At 43.3% G+C, this 18,306-nt stretch overlaps 3 protein-coding genes and 1 long non-coding RNA gene across 11 annotated transcripts in view; 2 read left to right on the forward strand and 2 right to left on the reverse strand.

Annotated features, from left to right (window-relative positions):
- On the forward strand, positions 1-6,907 carry lmnl3 (lamin L3). Of its 2 annotated transcripts, XM_044030719.1 has the most exons (12): positions 1-630; positions 1,503-1,659; positions 2,218-2,343; positions 2,453-2,623; positions 2,760-2,885; positions 3,529-3,749; positions 3,851-4,070; positions 4,368-4,475; positions 4,614-4,730; positions 4,809-4,910; positions 5,363-5,416; positions 6,276-6,338. In XM_044030719.1, exons 1-11 carry the CDS (start codon positions 227-229, stop codon positions 5,396-5,398), a joined length of 1,788 nt encoding a protein of 595 aa, XP_043886654.1. In that variant the 5' UTR covers positions 1-226; the 3' UTR covers positions 5,399-5,416; positions 6,276-6,338. The 2 variants fall into 2 exon arrangements, with proteins under 2 accessions (XP_043886654.1, XP_043886653.1); XM_044030718.1 differs by lacking the exon at positions 5,363-5,416 and having other exon boundaries at positions 6,276-6,907.
- On the reverse strand, positions 380-2,477 carry LOC122772570. The gene is made up of 4 exons (XR_006360786.1): positions 2,412-2,477; positions 2,145-2,313; positions 1,486-1,638; positions 380-598 (listed from the first exon to the last, which is right to left on the reverse strand). It is a non-coding gene; the product is annotated as an uncharacterized LOC122772570 (long non-coding RNA).
- Positions 4,918-18,306, reverse strand: part of zgc:158785 (uncharacterized protein LOC791214 homolog) — a 17,020-nt gene continuing 3,631 nt past the window's right edge. For 2 of the 7 annotated variants that reach the window (XM_044030736.1, XM_044030738.1), the window contains 6 exons: positions 12,320-12,475; positions 12,029-12,204; positions 10,698-10,883; positions 10,136-10,343; positions 8,183-8,389; positions 6,961-7,737 (listed from right to left, as the gene is read on the reverse strand). In XM_044030736.1, coding sequence (XP_043886671.1) covers positions 7,579-7,737; positions 8,183-8,389; positions 10,136-10,343; positions 10,698-10,870 — 747 coding nt within the window. In that variant the 5' untranslated portion in view covers positions 10,871-10,883; positions 12,029-12,204; positions 12,320-12,475 and the 3' untranslated portion in view covers positions 6,961-7,578. Of the gene's footprint in view, positions 5,139-6,960; positions 7,738-8,182; positions 8,390-10,135; positions 10,344-10,697; positions 10,884-11,087; positions 11,478-12,028; positions 12,205-12,319; positions 12,476-18,306 lie in introns of those variants that run through there. The other 5 variants (XM_044030740.1, XM_044030739.1, XM_044030743.1 and 2 more) reach the window with 5 other exon arrangements.
- On the forward strand, positions 15,907-17,112 carry gjd6 (gap junction protein delta 6). The gene is made up of 2 exons (XM_044030834.1): positions 15,907-16,405; positions 16,475-17,112. Exons 1-2 carry the CDS (start codon positions 15,907-15,909, stop codon positions 17,110-17,112), a joined length of 1,137 nt encoding a protein of 378 aa, XP_043886769.1.

An 18,306-nucleotide genomic window follows, 5' to 3' on the forward strand; every position in this document is an offset into this window, starting at 1 on the left:
GAAGTCGTTAAGTTTGCGTGGCCTCAGCTGTGTGCGTGTTTCTGTCCCGCAGACTCAGTCACATATAATCCACAGTGACTCTTCCAGCATCATCATCACTGTCCTGTTCGGATGGCCGTGTGTTCTCCTGCGGCTCGCAGCTCAACACCTGTCCCTCTGAACCGCCTGAAAACTGCGTATTTATTAGTGACCACTCGGCAGTGGCAGCAGTGACTCCACCATCGCCATGGCCTCTGTCACCTCCACCCCCGCCGCCGCCGCCGCCTCTGCCAGCCGCACCAGCCGCTCCACATCCCGCCGCAGCGCGGCCGCCGCCGGCCTGGCCTCATCCAGGTGCAGCCCGACCAGCCTGTCCCGCATCCACGAGAAGGATGACCTGCGGCAGCTCAACGACCGCCTCGCCAACTACATCCAGCGGGTCCAGGAGCTGGAGAGCGAGCGGGCCTCCATGCTGGTGCTGCTGGAGGAGAAGGATGAATCGAAAAGCCGGGAGATGAGCAACGTGCGGCGGTTGTACGAGGAGGAGTTGGCCGACGTGAGAAAGTGCCTGGATGGCCTGGCCGGGGAGAAGGCCCGCCTGCAGATCGACTACGGGAATCTGTGCGAGGAGTTCAGGAAAATTCAAGCCAGGTAGTGGATTTACCGGAGTCCAGTTGAAAATGGACCGATTTCAAAATGTTTGGTTCTAGATGCAAATTTGCAGAAAAAGATGGTAGACATTTCCACTAATACAGTGGTTCTTTAACTTTTTATACCAAGTACCACATGACAAAATACTTTAAGTAACAACATTATTGTTAAAAATAGACTGAGCAAAAAGTCAGCCACTGACTTTTCACAGGAGGCAGATTTACTCCCAATAAGATCATTTGCTCAAATCATCCTCCTCTTCCTCACATATACTTCACACACTGGTATAGTGAAATTAGAGATAAGGTAATTCTTATTTAGTATCACCAGATGAAGCTCGCGTACCACTGTCGGTACACGTACTACAGTTTGAGAACCATGGCACTAATACATTGAAGAACCACAGTGGGTCGGTTATAAATACACACTGAATCGGGTGAATCCTATGTGTACCACCATATGACTACGATGAATGTATAATTATTGTGACATTTACATGCGATATATAGGCCGTCAATATCTAGATTTAAATTCTGATTCCTGAGTGATAAACGTTCCATGAATGATGCAAATTTTATGAAAATCTGTTTTGATGATGCAAGCAGTCAGGGTTTATTTTAGCAGAACATGTTTTACATGTAGGTATTAAGCATTTCTGACTCGGGGTCAATGTTGGCACCAAACTCAAACAAAACAAACCATGTCTGTATCAATAAGAGATTTTCTTGTTTGTTTATTTTACAACCTGCTTAAGAAACTCGCGAAACTATTTTAGTAATCATACCGACTGCAGCTTCAATAACGCGCTAAACGTGCTGCACTATATTTTCTTTCTTTCTTACGCTCTTAATTTACCTCCTTTTACTCTGCAGGTTCCAGAAGAAGGAGAGCGACCTGGCGAACGCGTTGGCTCAGTGGAGGAAAGTCGAGGCGTCTCTTAGCTCCAAGGATGTTGAATGCAGCAAGCTGACGTCTGAAAACAGAACACTGCAGGAAGACTTCACCGACCTGCAGGGCCAGTTTGAGAATGTACGAGCAAAAAAAAAAAGATACATTTATTTGTACAATAGAGCGAACTACAAATGCAATGATACATTATCAAATGACCATGTTTATAATTACTGGACACTGTGTGCTGTGCATCTAGTGCCAACTGCAAGATTTAAGGCACTTTTCACTGTATAGTTCTAGCATGGCTCGACTCTACTCAGTTTGGTACCAGGCACGTTGTTTTCCATTACTACAGTACCTCCTCGATGTGGGCGGAGTCGTCATAGCACGACTGCGCGGAATTGCCGTGATGGCGTTTTACACGCGACACAAACTAGTGACAAGCAAAGCAGTTGTTTTCAGTGAACTGAATCATTTAATTAAAAAGATTTGTTTCGTACTTGCAAACTATCTCCCAAAATGTGCTTCACAGCAGGGAATGGAAACACGAAATAATGCACTTTCGAGTATAGAGTTTTTGAAAATGTATTTTAAATTGGCAATAAACTTAAATGGAAGCTTACCGAGCCAGTCGTGGTGTAGATGCAGTGTGGAGCGTGGTGTTCTATATTTTTTGACGAGGTTCTGTGTGTCCAGGTAGAGGGCGTTCTATCGGACACCAGGAACCAGCTGACCTCAGAGATCCTGAGGAGGGTGGACATGGAGAACCAGGTGCAGACACTCCGAGAACAGCTGGAACTCCAGAGGAACATTAGCGAGCAGGTAACCACGCACGCACGCACGCACACACACAAGTGATATATTCACCCCAACCCAAGTCAAATACCAACCATTGGCTATCGGCCTTTGGTGGTTGAATCACATTTTGTAGGAGATCTTGGAGATTCGCAGCCGCCACGAGAGCCGCCTGGTGGAGATGGACTCAGGGAGATGCAGAGAGTTTGAGAGTAAACTGGCTGAGACGATGCAGCAGCTCCGCCAGGACCACGAGTCTCAGCTGCAACAGTACAAAGAGGAGATCGACAAGACCTTCAGCTCAAAGGTGCAGAACTTAAAGCTCTATGATGATTGTCATCATCATAAAACCTTTTGGGGTTTGTTTGTTTTTTTTTTAGCGTAAGCTTCTAATTGACTGTATATAAATGTATCCTGTTAACACCGAGTTCTGTGTGCTTTAGTTGGAGAATGCCCAGCAGGCTGCATTTGAGAAGAATGATGCCATGTCAGCCACTAAAGATGAACTGGAGACCACCAAACTGAGAGTGGAGACCCTCAGCTCTCAGCTCCAGGTGTACCAGAAAGATGTAAGTTAAATCTTCAACATCAGATAGCTCTGCAGATATTAGAGTTCCAGCTGCCATGTTGGATGACGGTTTGCTTGTGTCATCGCATACATCGACTGGGTCAGGTTGGAGTGACCGTACGTCCAAATTAATGGTGCGTTTCCAACTAATTTGATGCAGTTTATTAGCATGGAAAAACACAAATGAACATAATTGACAACCACTCACCTTATCCTTAAGCTAACTGTTTATAAGTGCAACCAATTTGAACTAAGACATACACATATTAAGAATTTACTGGTCAAACCAGTTTCCTCACTCAATTTTGGCCCAACCGTCTCCTTTTTGTTCAGTGTGTAAAATTAATTTAATAATTAATTTAATGTGAACGCACCAGCTGTAATGTTTAAACAGAGTTTTATGTAAAATGCTATTTTATGACTTGACACTCTGACATGTACAAAACAACCTTACCACGTCCTTCCAGGAAAGTCTTGCTGCTTTTTCTGACCAACATCAAAATGAATGTGGGAGAGGGCAATAACTTTACATTTAGTGGTCACCATGATGTAAAAATGTACATGTATGGAATCATCAATCAAATCTGTTTAAAACACTTAAGGACTCGTAGGGTAATCCTCTATGCATCTTCTCCCTCTGTTAGAAAATGGTGCTGGAGAGTCGCTACCAGGACCTGGAGAGGACTCTGGACAGGGAGCGGGAGCTTTGGCAGCAGAAAACGAGTCAGAAGGAGCAGGAGCTGCTGAACATGAGGAGCCAGATGTACAGTCAGCTGGAAGACTACGAGAACCTGCTGGATGTCAAGCTGGCTCTGGACATGGAGATCAATGCCTACAGGAAGATGCTGGAGGTGGAGGAGCAGAGGTATTAGACATCAGTCGAGCAAAGCATCGTCCAGTTTACTCTCTGCTCTTAGAGATGGGGGGGGGAAAAGAAAAGGAAAAACTTGTCTTGTTTCCCCACAGATTGCATCTGTCACCCAGTCCCTCCCAGCGTACCACCGTCCCCCGAACCCACGAACACAGCAGCCGCAAAGCCAGAGGGAAGAAACGCAAACATGAGGGAGCCACTGGCAGCTCACCTGCCTATAAGATGTCCAGTCGGTCAACAGACCATGGCGTTGTGAGCGTGGCAGAGGTGGACATGGATGGAAAATATGTCCGACTGAAGAACAACTCTGAAACGGTAGGTTTTTGTCTCCATTTGTACTTGTTACAATTGAGAATTTTGTCTCCTGCAGCTCTGGAGGTGCTTCGACAAACCGAGATAATCACTCTTGTGACGTCTTAGTGATGTCATCAGGTGTTTGCTTAGCAAAGACTAAGAGACTACACATTTATCCTGAACAAAGTTGTATTATCTCAATGAAAAGTAATTAATGTTACATGTTCTTTTAAAGATAAAATTATTGATAAACCTTTTTAATACTGAGCAATTAAGTGAATCCACCACATTTTAACCGTTCTCTTCTCTACATTGCAGGAACAGTCGCTGGGAGGCTGGGTTGTTCGTAGGATTTACCCAGACTCTGGTGACATCTCCTTCCACATCCCCTCCTCCTGTGTCCTGACCGCTGGGCAGACGCTCACAGTGAGTAATCACTGACTGCATTAACTGAAACCAACACTGACTCACTGTGGAGACAGAAAACAGGACTCCCTTCAACACGAACAGTGATACTGGTCATCCTGTCAGTTTCCTAAGGGTGTGTCTGTGTCCACTTGTCAGATCTGGGCAGCAGGAGCAGGGGTGGAGGCTGTTTCTGGCGACCTGGTCCTTCAGGGCCACAGGAGCTGGGGCCCCACCACCAATGTGAGGGTCGTCCTCCTCAACGCCAACCATGAGGTTAGGAATTTGGACTGAGTCACTCATTGAAACCAGTGAGAATTTACAGATTTACTGAGGTTTTGTTTCTTTCCTCAGGAGATGGCTGAGCGCAGTCTATGTATGCAGGTCAGAGGTGATGAGGAAGAGTTCGATGAAGAAATTGTCTCGGGCAGTGCCATCCAGCATTTTCGGAGACAGGTAAAATTCACCAAGACATAAAAAAACCGTCACAACTGCACATGATGGGATGTAATGTGACCTTCCCTCTGATTCAGAAACAATAGCAACTGCACTTAAGAGCTTCAGCCCTGCAGCACCAGACTCTCTTATGAATATCAATTATTATCCAGCAATTTTGTCTTAAGCCTCCATTCCAACACAAACTCATGAAGCAGTCCATGCCAGTGCCAGGCAACAGCTCGGTGTCTGCAAATACAAAAACACAGCCACTATTATCAGTGTCCTACTGATAAATTAACAGGAACAATATGATCTACTAGAATATTCAGCCACTATAAATCACTACAGGGTGAAATTCCTTCACTGTTCCTTCACCTTAGCTCTTAACCTTTCATTTTACTATTCAGGCAAATGGTTTTGTAAGTGAAACCTGACTTCCCATTTCACTTTCTTTCCTGCTTTCACTGAAGCCAAAGAGAAAAAAGAAGTGTTGTTCTGTGTCTTGAGTGCAGAGCAGACCATAGGTGAGGAGGTTTCCCCTCTGCTTGTCTGCATGGACTTGCTGTGTTTTGCATGTTTTTTTTTAAGTATGCGTTTCATTTGCTGCCGTCTTTGTCTTCAGTATAATGATGTGATGAAATATACAAAGCTATAAAAAGATGTTTCATGACACTGACTGAGATAAAGTTATTAATTCTGGGAATGAGGTCCCGTCCCCCTACGAGTAGGTCTAAAAAGTGCGGAATTAGCGTTGCAGTTTCAAGCCTCGGACCAAGTGTCACTGGTGGGCACGTAAAAAAACGAATGAAGATATTTCATGACTCAATAGAAACTGAGGTTGGGAAGCACACTTTTTCAAATATACTACCCCTATTCTAGTAATACAAATCAGTGAAGTATTCCTTTAAGTGTTTCTCCCTCTGCCATGTTAACCTTAGGTGGTGATAAAGCCCACTTTCAATGTGCTGATGCTGGGCACGTTGTGGTTAACCGATTACATCACGGACAAAAGCAACGCTAGTTGGTAGCACCAGTGTCGCCATTTTGTGTATCAAGACCATCTGTTAATTTAAAATTAATGCTCCTTCAGCTTAAATCCATATTTTGGGAATTTAGTATTCTGCAGCTCTGATTCTTTTCAGTTTTTCACTTGGGCCATGTGTCACATATCACTTAGCCTGCAGTTCCCGCTTCAATTCATCAACATGCTAAACCTGTGATGTCTGTGACCTGCTGATGGAGTTACCGCTGTATTTAACCCCTTTTGCCCTCCCCTCACTAACCGCATGCTCATGACTAACCAGACTGTCTGCGGCATGTGAGACCACCATGTGTCCAATGAGGGTTATCGATGACATGTGACACTTTTTTTTTTCCTTTCAGGAACTTTCTAAAGAGGCGAGCTGTGCCGTCATGTGAATGCGTGTCCATTTTTCTGCTGTCCTTCATGTCTGCCCGGAAAACTGGACTGGCTTTGGTCTGCTGTTGTCTGGTTCCAGTGTTGTTCCCTACAGAAAACTACAGTAGGACACAGATGTGTTAGTGGAGAGCTCCGATGCCTTATTGAAACAGTATGAACCTCTGTATTTGTTTAGTCTCTGATTTGCACAAGACCAGATGTGAGCTTTGCCTTGATTTGATCTAATTTAAATGATTATTTAAATGTTTGTGTGTGTGTGAAATAAGTGTTGGAATAAAGTTTTCTTAACAAATACAGTAAAGTCACACGCTTTACATATGTGTGGTCAAATGTCTCACTGATCATAAAAAAAGAGAAAGCAAGAATTAAGTTTAGGTTTTTGGAAGTAATCTTAAAGCGATTACACACTAATGCAAAACTACTAATGGTAGTATATTCAGTGTGCCAATAAACCCTCAAATGTTTCACACTGGACCTTAAAGTCTGATATTTTAATGCTTTAGTTATCTCACCGTTGCTCTTTCCTAACCACAAAGTTTGTCACTTTATAAACTGTAAAACATTCACTTACTGCATTAAAGCATATACAAACTGGGTCCTGGATTATTCTGAGTGATTCACATCAAACATCAGGAGGGTTAAAACAAATGTGATCTCAGTGACTTTATTTCGTGGAACTAGTGAGTGTTTTTTTTTTTTTTTGACTTGGGGCCAAAAACAGCATCCAGAGAGCAGCAGTTCCGTGTTTAGGAGTAAGGTCAGAGAACAAAGGTCGGACGGATTGGAGCTGACGGATCCACACTCAGGTAAAAACATGTCAAACATTGAGATGGATGGAACATCTCTGCTTCCACTGCTGTCAGGCAGGAACAGAAAAGTGAGGCTTCAAGAGACTTTAAAAGGGACGGTAGGAGACACCACAACCGTCTCATAGTTCGTTGGTGTCGACAAGAGTAGCAGAAATAGTGATAAAGCCTTTCATCAGTTATAAACTATACAATTAAAATATCCATCAATAAGTGTATTTACAAATCATTACAACAAACTACATTTCAATGTACATTTTTCATACTGTAATGGGCAATTAAAAGAGGAATTATAAAAATATCTTACGTGTGAAGAATGACTCTATTTACACATATGTTGTTTCAAAGTCTAAGTTTCCACACAAGGTTTTGTGGTTTAACAGTCACCCGTCTGTGTTCTGGGGCCTTGTGACTCACTTTCCTTACATGGGAGGTGTGTTGATTGTAGAAGAACGCAGCCCTACACCATTGTCTCTTTGTTGGTGGCTTTGCTCAGGCTGCTGATGGACAGAGTCTGATGGTTGTTTGTTCTGTGGCCAGACGAGGGAATCTGCAGTCGCACTCTCTGGTCCGTCTTCTTCCATGTTGCAAAGAGATGCATGTGGTAGCGCACGGATACCTTAGGACACAAATTATTAACATTTCAGTACGCTTCACAAGTTCTAGACTGCACAGCTTAACTAAAACATGGGTACACATTCAAAGTTAGTTTTATTTTTTTGTCTGACTTGAAAATCACAAAATATTTGAAGGACTTGTAACTGTACCATCAAAACTGTACTTTATTTATATTTCTCTGTATTTAAAAGCACGCTTTTCTAGTCTTGACAGGGACAAGTTTCTTGCTCAGGGATACATATAGACAAGCAGGACCAGGAATTTAACCCACAAACTTCCAGTTGAAAGACAGCTCGCCATACCACTGAGCTCTACTTTTACCTCTAAAGCACCTACTTTTGTAATTAAGTACAATTAAGGTCATATACTTTAAACATTTGTTACAAAGGGACTGGTGATTGCAACGAGCCTACAGAGCCATACGGTGAGAGCCTGAGAGTACGTACCACAGTCCAGAAGACGTAGATAGTAAACAGAGCCAGTGTGAGGACCATCAGCCCCAGGGCCTCCATGCCGTTGGTGTAGTAGAGGTCCTTCGCTCCTTGGACACACAGCCACCCTGACAGGCTGGCCAGTGGTGTGATGAACAAGAAGCACACCGTGTCACCGCACAGCGTCCTCCTCTGCTGCTGCATGGACGGAGCACACAACCACTGCAGGGAAGTAAGGAAGTAAGTAAGTAAGTAAGTAAGTAAGTAAGTAACATTGTGGACATGCTGCATCAGGACAAGAACGGTGCTGTATAAACACAGACTGCTTACCACTTTCATCATTTTGAACCACTCTGACCAGGCATCACAAAGGGCATTTCCCACACATAGAGAACCTGCCCCTCATTGGATATTTTCTCTTTTTCTAACCGAGTGTGAAGAACAACCATACTACATTCAAAGTCACTTAAATAACTTTTTTTCCCCTCATTCTGGAGTTCATTGTCAAGTCCGGTGTGTGTAAGTAGTGTAGGAGGGAAATTGCAATAGCTGAATGTAAATGTCTAAATTGTCCAGGAAAGAATGATTATTCTCTTATTTGAGACTATTTTGTGTTAGCAATATTAAAATTATATTCCGATCTACATCCATTGTGCACAGTCACCTCAGTTTCATATTCTGTATTCGGGTTATTACACGAGTTACTGTGCATGTGTGCGGCAAAGCCTGACAGCAGGTGTATGCTGGTCACTGTGTGGTTTAACCTGGCAGGTTTTAATCAGCAGATTACTCGCTGTGGCCACACATGCAGCAGAGGAAGCAAAAGGGCCGAGTCCTGTCCTCTGCTGAGCAACGAGGGGGGGAAACACCATCTAATCTATCTCTCAGCCTAAGTGGCTTTAACAGCAGAACAGGTCCAGCGAACAGCAGCAGGTACTCCAACGTGAAGGCAGCACGACGCTCCTCCCACTCTCTGTGACATCTGCTCTCTCAGTGAGAAGAAACTGCAGATTATCTTTACATTTGAATTTGCAAGTCAGCGTGACCCAGTTAAAGGGATAGTTCAACTTGTCTTAAGTGTGGTTGTGTGGTGCACAGACTGCACTGTGTGCACCTCCCGCACAGAAAGACACAGGCACTAAAAACCACTTGAGAAATTATTAATTTTTCCCAACTATTTCTCCTTTTTATGTCAACTGTGAAACATGAAGTTAGAGGAAGTCTCGCATGCATTTGGTTTATTTAGGTGAACACACTTACACACACACTTTTAGCATGTAACATTTTCATCGGTTGCTAAAATGACAGAAACACCAGAATTTGCTATTAATAAGGCTACAAAGTCAGCATTATTTAAAAAGGTCCAATATGCAACATTCTGCCTCACAAGATAGCAGGAACTTGTAAGTACTTGTGTTTAACAGTCTGGCTGTTGCATTTGAGGACCTGTCAGAAATGCTAGACCCTGTATAATATGCTGCATCCAAATGTCCTGTATACGATGTGTATGGTGCAACAATAAGCTCCTGAGGTCCACATAAACACAGCACTAAACACAGGTTTGTGATGAGCTGCACATGGGATGCAGTTGCAATGTGATTGAGAATAGAAAGAGGGCAAAAAGTACAGAGCATCAACTATATCATCTTTAAAAGAGCACATTAACATGTTTAAGCTCCAGATATTTAAATTTAGTCCATATGGTGTCACCATTCATTCTTCTTCCATGACTATAAAGGCTCAGTGTAATAAGCTTGTGCTTCAGCCTACACCTTTTCTGTCTATAAGTTTTTTCCATTCTTAAATGTATTTATTTTTATTGTCAATTATTGTTGTTGTGGACCAAAATAAACTCATCAAAATGAATAAATTACATGTTAATGTGAGTAGATATCATTTCTAAACCCAAATGCCTTTGTTTTAATCAATATAAAGTGATTGAGACTGATGTGTGATTCCGGTTCCTACCTCGGTGAGAGGTTTTGGCATTCGCTTTAGCGCAAACTGGTGGTGACAGAGTTCACAGTGGCCACTGTTGGAGGTGGTGAGCCATTGCTCCAGGCAGGCGCGGTGCACCATGGCCAGGCTGCCGGAGCAGTCGCAGGGGGACAGCAGCTCCCCGGAGGCCCCGTCTTCATGGCAGATCCTGCAGAATGGCTCCTCAGCACACACACTGCTACACACACGGGACAGTGGTCATGTCAAGTGGACAGTGGTCTGCAGATATCAGATGTCACCTGCAAACTTTAACCTGTTGTGTGAAAGCCTGTTGCTATGCTTATTTTCTTGCATTATTTCAGTCAATGCTCGGAGTGAATCTTCTGAGATTTATGAAAATAAACATGACAGAAATATACAAAAAATACCACACATGCCAGATTGCTGATGGGGAAAACTAAAGTTTTTTTGCATCACCTGTCGAAGTTGTTTCAGCTTTGCCATAAGATGTGGTTGAACAGTAGTATTATTATTATTATTATTATTATTACCACCTATTTTTCACAGAGATGCAATAAACCTTTAGATTTACCTGTCGGTCACTGCTGCACATTCCTCAGTGGGAACATCTGTGTGATACTCTGCCACTTCCAGGTTGCAGCTGTGGAGTTCCTCCTCTGGCATTAACTTGACCCCTCCCACAGGACTCAGCACCAATGGGCCACAGGTTTCCTCTGCTGTCATGTCTGCTACACAAGGGGCCATTCAGTCGTCACATCTGTATGCACACAGAAAGAAAGAAATAATGCAAGAGCTGAACCCTGAAACTGACAGACTCCCATCAGAATGAGCATTGTGCTAGGTGAAAGGACACTCGCACTCTGCTGTTCAACTTGAAACTGAAGTTTGTGTCACATTCTAAAAACACGGCTCACTCAAAACACCAGAGTCCATAAAGAATATCCGTGATTTTACATCATACCTCACAGGAGTTGTTGATCCACAGCTGCCTCCCTCACTAAGATCAAATACAGTTATTTGTGGTCAGCTAACTTTGTGTTGAGAAAATGGTTGTTTGTAATTGTAACTCTTACTACAACGTCAGACTGACGTATCAGCCCTAATGAGACGTGACATGTTCAGGAGCAACTGGCTGCTGTCCATTCTCTCCATGAAAGAGGAGCAGTAGGGCTGTGAGCTCCTTTATCTGACAGGCTGTATAAGCAGAAAAGTGTGTGCTAACATGATACTGCAAATGCTCTAGAGCTCAAGTGGGAATATGTGCACAAACTGATAAAAGATTATATGTACAGTACATGTACAGCTTTTTTCACGGTGGTGCCTTTAAACGAGTTTCACTGCTGTTGTCTATAATCTTTATATTATCTTACATCATCTTCTTTAAGTACCTTTTCAAAAAATAAATAATTGAATAATGCTAGGTTCTTCCAATTTATTAATAAGCAGACTGAATACATGGTTTTCAAATACAAACTAATAACTCTACTACTAACTACTACCAATGAAGACAAGTGTCGAATGCAACAGACTGAACATTGCTCACTGCATTACAGAGTTTTTCACCTCACTGTAAAAAGAAATAAACACAAACCAATCAGTATTCTGGCATTTTGTTATAAAAATCTCTGAGCTGACATTTGACCTTTGCTGATTTTCTGTTTTTAACACCATGAATAAAGAACACCACCCCTAGTTCTGCAAATAGATTCTCCAACAGTGTGGAAGACTCAAGTGAACAAACACCCTCACCTCAATAATATCCAGTTATGTTCACACAGCACAGGAACCACAACATTGACAGCAAACACACACAAACACACACACAAACACACACACACACAGCATGTAAGCCTTCACTCAGCACCTTGTACACAGTAACTTAGTTTCTAACAGTCATCTTACCTGTTTACCTCTGCTTCACATCCATAAACACTGTGTGGGTACACGCGTATGTGTGTGTGCGTGCGCTCCCCTGCAGTAACAACCAAACATCCCTCTCTCCTTCTCCGTGTTGACCACAGAGTCTGCGGAGTGTGTGGAAGCGTCTCCTCCTAAAGCCTGCCAGCAGATTAGAGTAGCTGTTGGACGGTGGTGAGAATAGTGAGGGATTAGACAGTGGGGAAAGTAAGGGCTGGGCCAGACAAATGGAAATCACATCGGAGTGAGTTACACCAAGCAGAAGCAGCACCTCACCATATCCCCTTAATCCTGTTAGGGGGCAACCAGGCATATAGACGGCAGAGTGAGCCTTTCACTGGCCTCCCAGCTCCTGTATGGTAATGTAGGCTGGAGCTGTTCTCATGATGAGGAGGGACCTGCCACTGTGTTGTTGTTGTTGATACTGGGTGTCTGTAGAGAGAGAGGAGCTCATCAGTCTTTGATTTATATACTAATCAATAGTCTGGTTGGCTAGTCTGTGTCGATGGAACTCTGCTTTTGTTAATTACGACTTAAATGTTCCCATAAGAATTCATTTCCTTTTGTTTTTATGATCCTTTAGGAAGTTGCTTACACTTGATCCAGGTTCAGTACAAATAGAGAAGGTGCAGCTGGGACTGGGATTGTCTGCTGATGCAGCATACGTGTGGCAGAAACCTTTAAATTGACAGACTTAATCTGTGTTATTAACCCCACTCTTTCACCCATCATCATCACTGCACCATTTTACAGTTTGACTTCATTCATGTAAGCTTCCAGAAGTTTATCTTCTGCCTCAATCAGTGAGTTTATGACTTTAATGTTGTTTAATGTCATTTGTATTAACCTAAGTGACACAAAGGGGGGGAAAAAGGAGCAGCTATCCATGTCTCAAACTGGTTCATCTGACTGTGCTGTGCACACCCTTCAGAAACCTTGAACAATTAACTACGTTAACCAACATATTTTTAACAGAGAGAGTGTGTTTGAATTCTAGAGTCTCGCTTTCTTCACATGAGCTCAAATAAAAGTACTGCTGAAAAATAACTCAGGAGAGAGACTTTTTCAGTCCCTCTCTTTTTTCTCTCTCCCTCTTTTAATCCCGTCTGTTATCCATTCCCAGACTGCTCCTCACAAAGCCCAAGGGCAATGCACATCATTGGGAATTCCTCCATGAACAAAGTGAGAGGTTGAATAATTCATTTGACAGCTTCAGGGCAGCCGTGTACAGAGCCCCAGACATACTCGAGAAAAACAGGGCGTCATCACAACATGCCAAAGAAAAGCCACTTCCTATCCTCTCCATGGACAGTGGGTACAAAACTGATGGCTTCACGTCTGGATTGGCTGATGTGTCTGGGTTTTAGTCAAGGTCTATTTGAAATCAGTAGAAGCTATGGCCCCCCCTCGTCTGCTTTGCTTTGTTAGGTGGGACATGGGCCCTTGCTAATCCTGCTCAGGGCAGGAGCAAGGGGCCACTCTGCAGTCTATCGATCCCTCGCTTCAGCAGGTCCCAAAACAGCCTTTAAAAGATTTTATTGCAGCGTGTGCCTCAGTCTGGATCGATAGCAGACAAAATCACCATAGGACATTGTCTGGACATCTACTCACGCATGAGCTTAATGCTTTACCTGCACAACCTCGTTATCATTATAGTGCAACATCTCGTCCGTGGAGATACAATAATCGTTCTTTGCAAGAGTGACAATGAGATGAGTTGTTTTGAATAAAGCAAGTGTTTGTTATTGTCCTGAGGAGAGACGCTTTTTATAGCTTCCTCTGGTTGCATCCAACTGCATAAAAGGCATAGATTTTAAAAGAGATGGTCAAAACCTGAACCCAAAAATACTAAGGCGCTCCTGAACTGAATTGTTTATGAGGTTTTGTGTTTTTTTCTTTAAATTTGAGCTGTTTTATGGTGGATACATGATATCTGATGACTTGGTGTACTGCATTTTGCCTCAAGCTCTAAGAGTATGTACCTTTGCCAACGCCAAACAATCCTAGAAATGTATTGTCTAGTTCTTACAGTTGAAACAATTCCAGAGATCAATGAATAAAAAAATTGCTTAACACATATATTTCTTTAACATCATCTATGCATTGTTTTCTGAAAGATATGCCAGATGTAAGTGAACAGAAAATCCTGGAAGTGTCCCCTAATCCCCATCATTTAGTCTCAACTCCCCTCCCTTTAACAAAGATTGGTGGAAATCAGTTCTGTAGGTTTGTGAGTGAAAACATGAACTTCTTGGGGATGGTGTACAGCTACACAATCTCAAGTTAAACTTTAAAACAGTCACATGATAAAGGACCAATGCTAAAATGGAATCATACATTGATTTGCATCACAGTGCACACCTTCAAACAGTTTCAAAACTTCATGCCAACAAACACCTGGCCAATCGCTGTATGACTACAAGTCTAATTAATATAGTTTTCCCAATTATAAAACAAATTTTAATGAGTCGTTACAGGTTTCAGTCATCACCACGTATCAACACTTAGTTGCTAGTTTTGCATAGCATCATCCTGATCGGTCAGGGATGGATTTGGTTAATATGTTGATATAATTAAGGAGAGAGAGATTTTGAATTTACTTTGGCTAAGAGAACAATGAGAGAGCAAGGCACAGAGGTGTTCAGAGCATGTTGAAACAGAGAGAAGATGTTTCAGTCTGAAAGTTGAAGATGAAATGTCTACTGTACATGGAAGTGGTGACTACTGATCGTACTGAAGGACAAAAGAAATGAGTGACTGCAAGACAAGAACATCCTACAGGTGTGAAACATGAGGGGGGAAATGCTTCAGTCCATTAATATACTGATAAGTAAATCAATAAAATAAGCTTTCCAAAATTGCAACAAAAAAAATGTAGAATACAACCCTTACAATTCCTCCACAGGAGATGCAATAGGATAACCCAACAAGTACATCATTAATGAGGTCGTATGATTTGCATGTTAAAATACATACGTTTTCTCTGCTAAATGTTCCTGTTCATGTCATAAACAGTGAGCAGAGCGTTGAGAGAGAAACTGAGACATGGACTGTTTGATGTAGGGACAGGGATCACTGAGCATTTTATCTGAGGAACAGGATGATTTGATGCTTGTAGACCTTTCAAGGGTCTTTTTTTAAACACAGATAAGAAGACTGGCAAGTGGCTAAAGAGGAGCAGTCAAAACAAGCCTCGCAAGACACCGGACTGAACTGCCATCATTTGTTTGCCCAGTGTCGATTACTTCTTGTGTGTAACATTGTCCAAGTGTTTTCCAGGACCTGGCAGTAAGTGAGAATTAGAGCTCCTATCTAAACCCTGCCTCTCCATTAAAAAGGATGAGCCTATTAGTTTACAGAGGACTAATCGCTGAAGAATGTTCTATCAGTCGGCATTATCAGCTGGTCCTCTGCTAAAGGAAGGATGATGTCCCTTGGTTTTAAAATGGATCCTAAGAAGTGAACATGTCAAGTGACTCATGTCAAGTGGACATCCTTATCTGTGAAAGAGGGGAAGGCTCTCTCGCACTGGTCCCACTGCTCTCAAGGCAGCCAGGCAGGACGAACCAACATTCAGACACAGGGGAAGTTGACCACAACTTGGGAGACTAGGGACTTGATCTCCGGTGATCCTTCTGATTTAATAAATTAGAATAAATTAGCTTAGAAATTACATCAAAATGAAGAACAGACAGTAGAGAATATTCAGTGGAATATGGTTCAAGTCTTTTGCAGGAGGGTTTAAGGTTTCAGCAAATCCAGTAGATCAGAGGTTCAGGAGGAGAGGTGGATCGGTCCAGAGCAGACTGCTCTTCTCCAGGCAGCTCGTCCCTCCTCGAGGCCGCCATCAGCCACAGGCCACCATGACGGAGTGGACCCTGCTCAAACGTCTCCTGGATGCAGTCCACCAGCACTCCACCATGATTGGTCGCCTGTGGCTCACCGTCATGGTCATCTTTCGGCTGCTCATTGTGGCTGTGGCAACCGAGGACGTGTACACCGATGAGCAGGAAATGTTCGTGTGCAACACCTTGCAGCCAGGATGCTCAACTGTCTGCTATGACGCATTTGCACCCATCTCGCAACCTCGCTTCTGGGTGTTTCACATCATCAGCGTCTCAACGCCATCCCTCTGCTTCATCATCTACACATGGCATAACCTATCCAAACTGCCAAACAACACCACCCAAAGGCAGGGACAAGGACTAGGAGATATTCCAAGGCAGGGAGGCCCAGATGCAGGGCGTGATTGTGGACGGGAAGCATACGACCGCAGCTGTGACTCGGACAGCTGCTCCATCCGCTCCCACAAGCATTTAGGTCATAGTTTGGCAGATGTACTGGAAGGCATCACCAGCCAGAGCCTCCAGAGGGGGGACCCCAAGAACATAGTATCCTTGAGCCAGACCCAAGCTTGCCCTGTCAGAGAAGCGAGTGCAGAGGGTCATGTGGTCTCTGGCGGGGTTCTGTCCAAATGTTACATCTTTCATGTGTGTTTGCGTGCTATTCTGGAGGTGGGGTTTGTCCTGGCCCAGTGGAAGCTGTTTGGCTTCCAGGTGCCTGTCCATTTCCTTTGTACTTCAGCCCCCTGTAGTCAGCCAGTAGACTGCTACGTCTCCAGGCCCACAGAGAAGACCATTTTCTTGTGCTTTATGTTTTGTGTTGGAGTTTTCTGTATCCTTCTCAACCTGCTGGAGCTCAACCACCTGGGCTGGAAAAAGATCCGACAGGTGGTGAAGCTGAGGGAGAGGAAAACATGGGGAGGTTGTCCAGGTTTAAGGGGAGGATATGAAACCTTTCCTCCAGACATCCCTTCGCTAACATCCTCTTTAGGCTACAGGGACGTGACCAGCACCACTTCTCTCCCCACTTTGGATCTTGTGGTGGGTCACCAGCCGGACTGGACTTGTGCTGAAAATTGTGGCAGCATGAGGAAGCCTGAAGAGGTTAGAGAAAGTAGACAGGAGCAATCCAAGAGACAGGACTCACATAGAGGAGAGAAGCAACCTCTGAAGAGCGTGAGGGAGGCCAGAGGGTCCAAGCAGAGGAGTGCTCAGGTCTGGATCTAGTCTATCACCCATAAAAGTGGCATGTTGCAGCCATTACTGCTTTAGAACCATGAATCTCGTGTCAGAATTAAAAGTCTTCTGCAAAATGTATTGTTCAAAGAAATTGGTCAGCCACATTCCACAACCCTGCACAATTACTTACTTACTTACCTATAAGTGAATGACGCATTATTCATGGTAAAGCTATAGACTATGATTTCAGCAGTTTTGCTATTTGGCACCAAGTTCTCATGCACCACAAAGTGAATTCCATCCACCTCAAATTTACTGATTCCAAAAAATCAAATATTACAATCATGCATATGGAGACACAACAAAAGGATAAGATGGTAACACACAGGGCTGCCAAGTGTAAGGGTTCAAGCTAACTAATCTTTGGGTAAATCCAAAGTTAAAAGGATTACTCTATCTTTTTCCTAATCAGGGATACAAGTAAAAACAATTAGTCAATGAACAAAAGGGTTACCTATTAAAAGTTTTAAGATGTGTTTGCATCCTCATCTCATTGTAAGACCCAACTACAAACTGAAGTTTGTAAACTACTTACTCTCCCACACAGAAGTCTACAGAGAGACTATGTGAGGACACAGGGGCTGCTGGACTACTGCTGCCATGTTTGGCATGTCCCTGCAAGCGGTCACATTTTCACCAAGAGTGAGTGATATCCATGTTTCAGGCTGGTTTTGTGGGTGCACATGGCAACGTCAGCACTAATGATGTGTCAGTACCTCATACATCCGCACTGTAAAAACCTGAACGATCCTTAAGTGTTTCATGAGTCTTGTACTGCTCTGTTTGTGTTAAAACACTGTAAGAGAAGTGTTTATGATCACTGTACAGGCCGCCAGTTATAGTGTTTTTGGATTGTACTGCATGGCATGATGAGACACTGACTTAAAAGGCAAACATGCCAATAACAATAGTGGATCTATACAAGCAGGAAGAATGGACGTTGAAACATGGCTTAGTGTTTTGAAATACAACTCAGCAAAAACAAACTATGGGCTCTAAAATGAAGCTGAATTAACATGCCCTATAAAACATTCAAGAGGGCAAATGTTAAAATAGATGTCTTCTCTCACACTACATTTAGGTTTAATTATAGACTTTAATAATATCAACTGCTCTGGCTGGGTTCAATCTGTCAACAGTGTCTGTCCTGTGCTTTGACAATAAGCCCTTCACATGCAGCAT

The sequence above is a fragment of the Solea senegalensis genome, linkage group LG7, assembly GCF_019176455.1.
Source record: "Solea senegalensis isolate Sse05_10M linkage group LG7, IFAPA_SoseM_1, whole genome shotgun sequence".
Taxonomy (NCBI): Eukaryota; Metazoa; Chordata; class Actinopteri; order Pleuronectiformes; family Soleidae; genus Solea; species Solea senegalensis.

Excerpts from the sequence above, each read along its gene's own strand:
- lmnl3 (XM_044030718.1), top strand. The coding sequence starts at position 227 with ATGGCCTCTGTCACCTCCACCCCCGCCGCCGCCGCCGCCTCTGCCAGC. Across the intron at positions 631-1,502 it reads TTCAGGAAAATTCAAGCCAG|GTTCCAGAAGAAGGAGAGCG; the intron begins GTAGTGGATTTA and ends TTTACTCTGCAG. Across the intron at positions 2,886-3,528 it reads TCCAGGTGTACCAGAAAGAT|AAAATGGTGCTGGAGAGTCG; the intron begins GTAAGTTAAATC and ends TCCCTCTGTTAG.
- gjd6 (XM_044030834.1), top strand. The coding sequence starts at position 15,907 with ATGACGGAGTGGACCCTGCTCAAACGTCTCCTGGATGCAGTCCACCAG. Across the intron at positions 16,406-16,474 it reads GGAAGGCATCACCAGCCAGA|CGAGTGCAGAGGGTCATGTG; the intron begins GCCTCCAGAGGG and ends CTGTCAGAGAAG.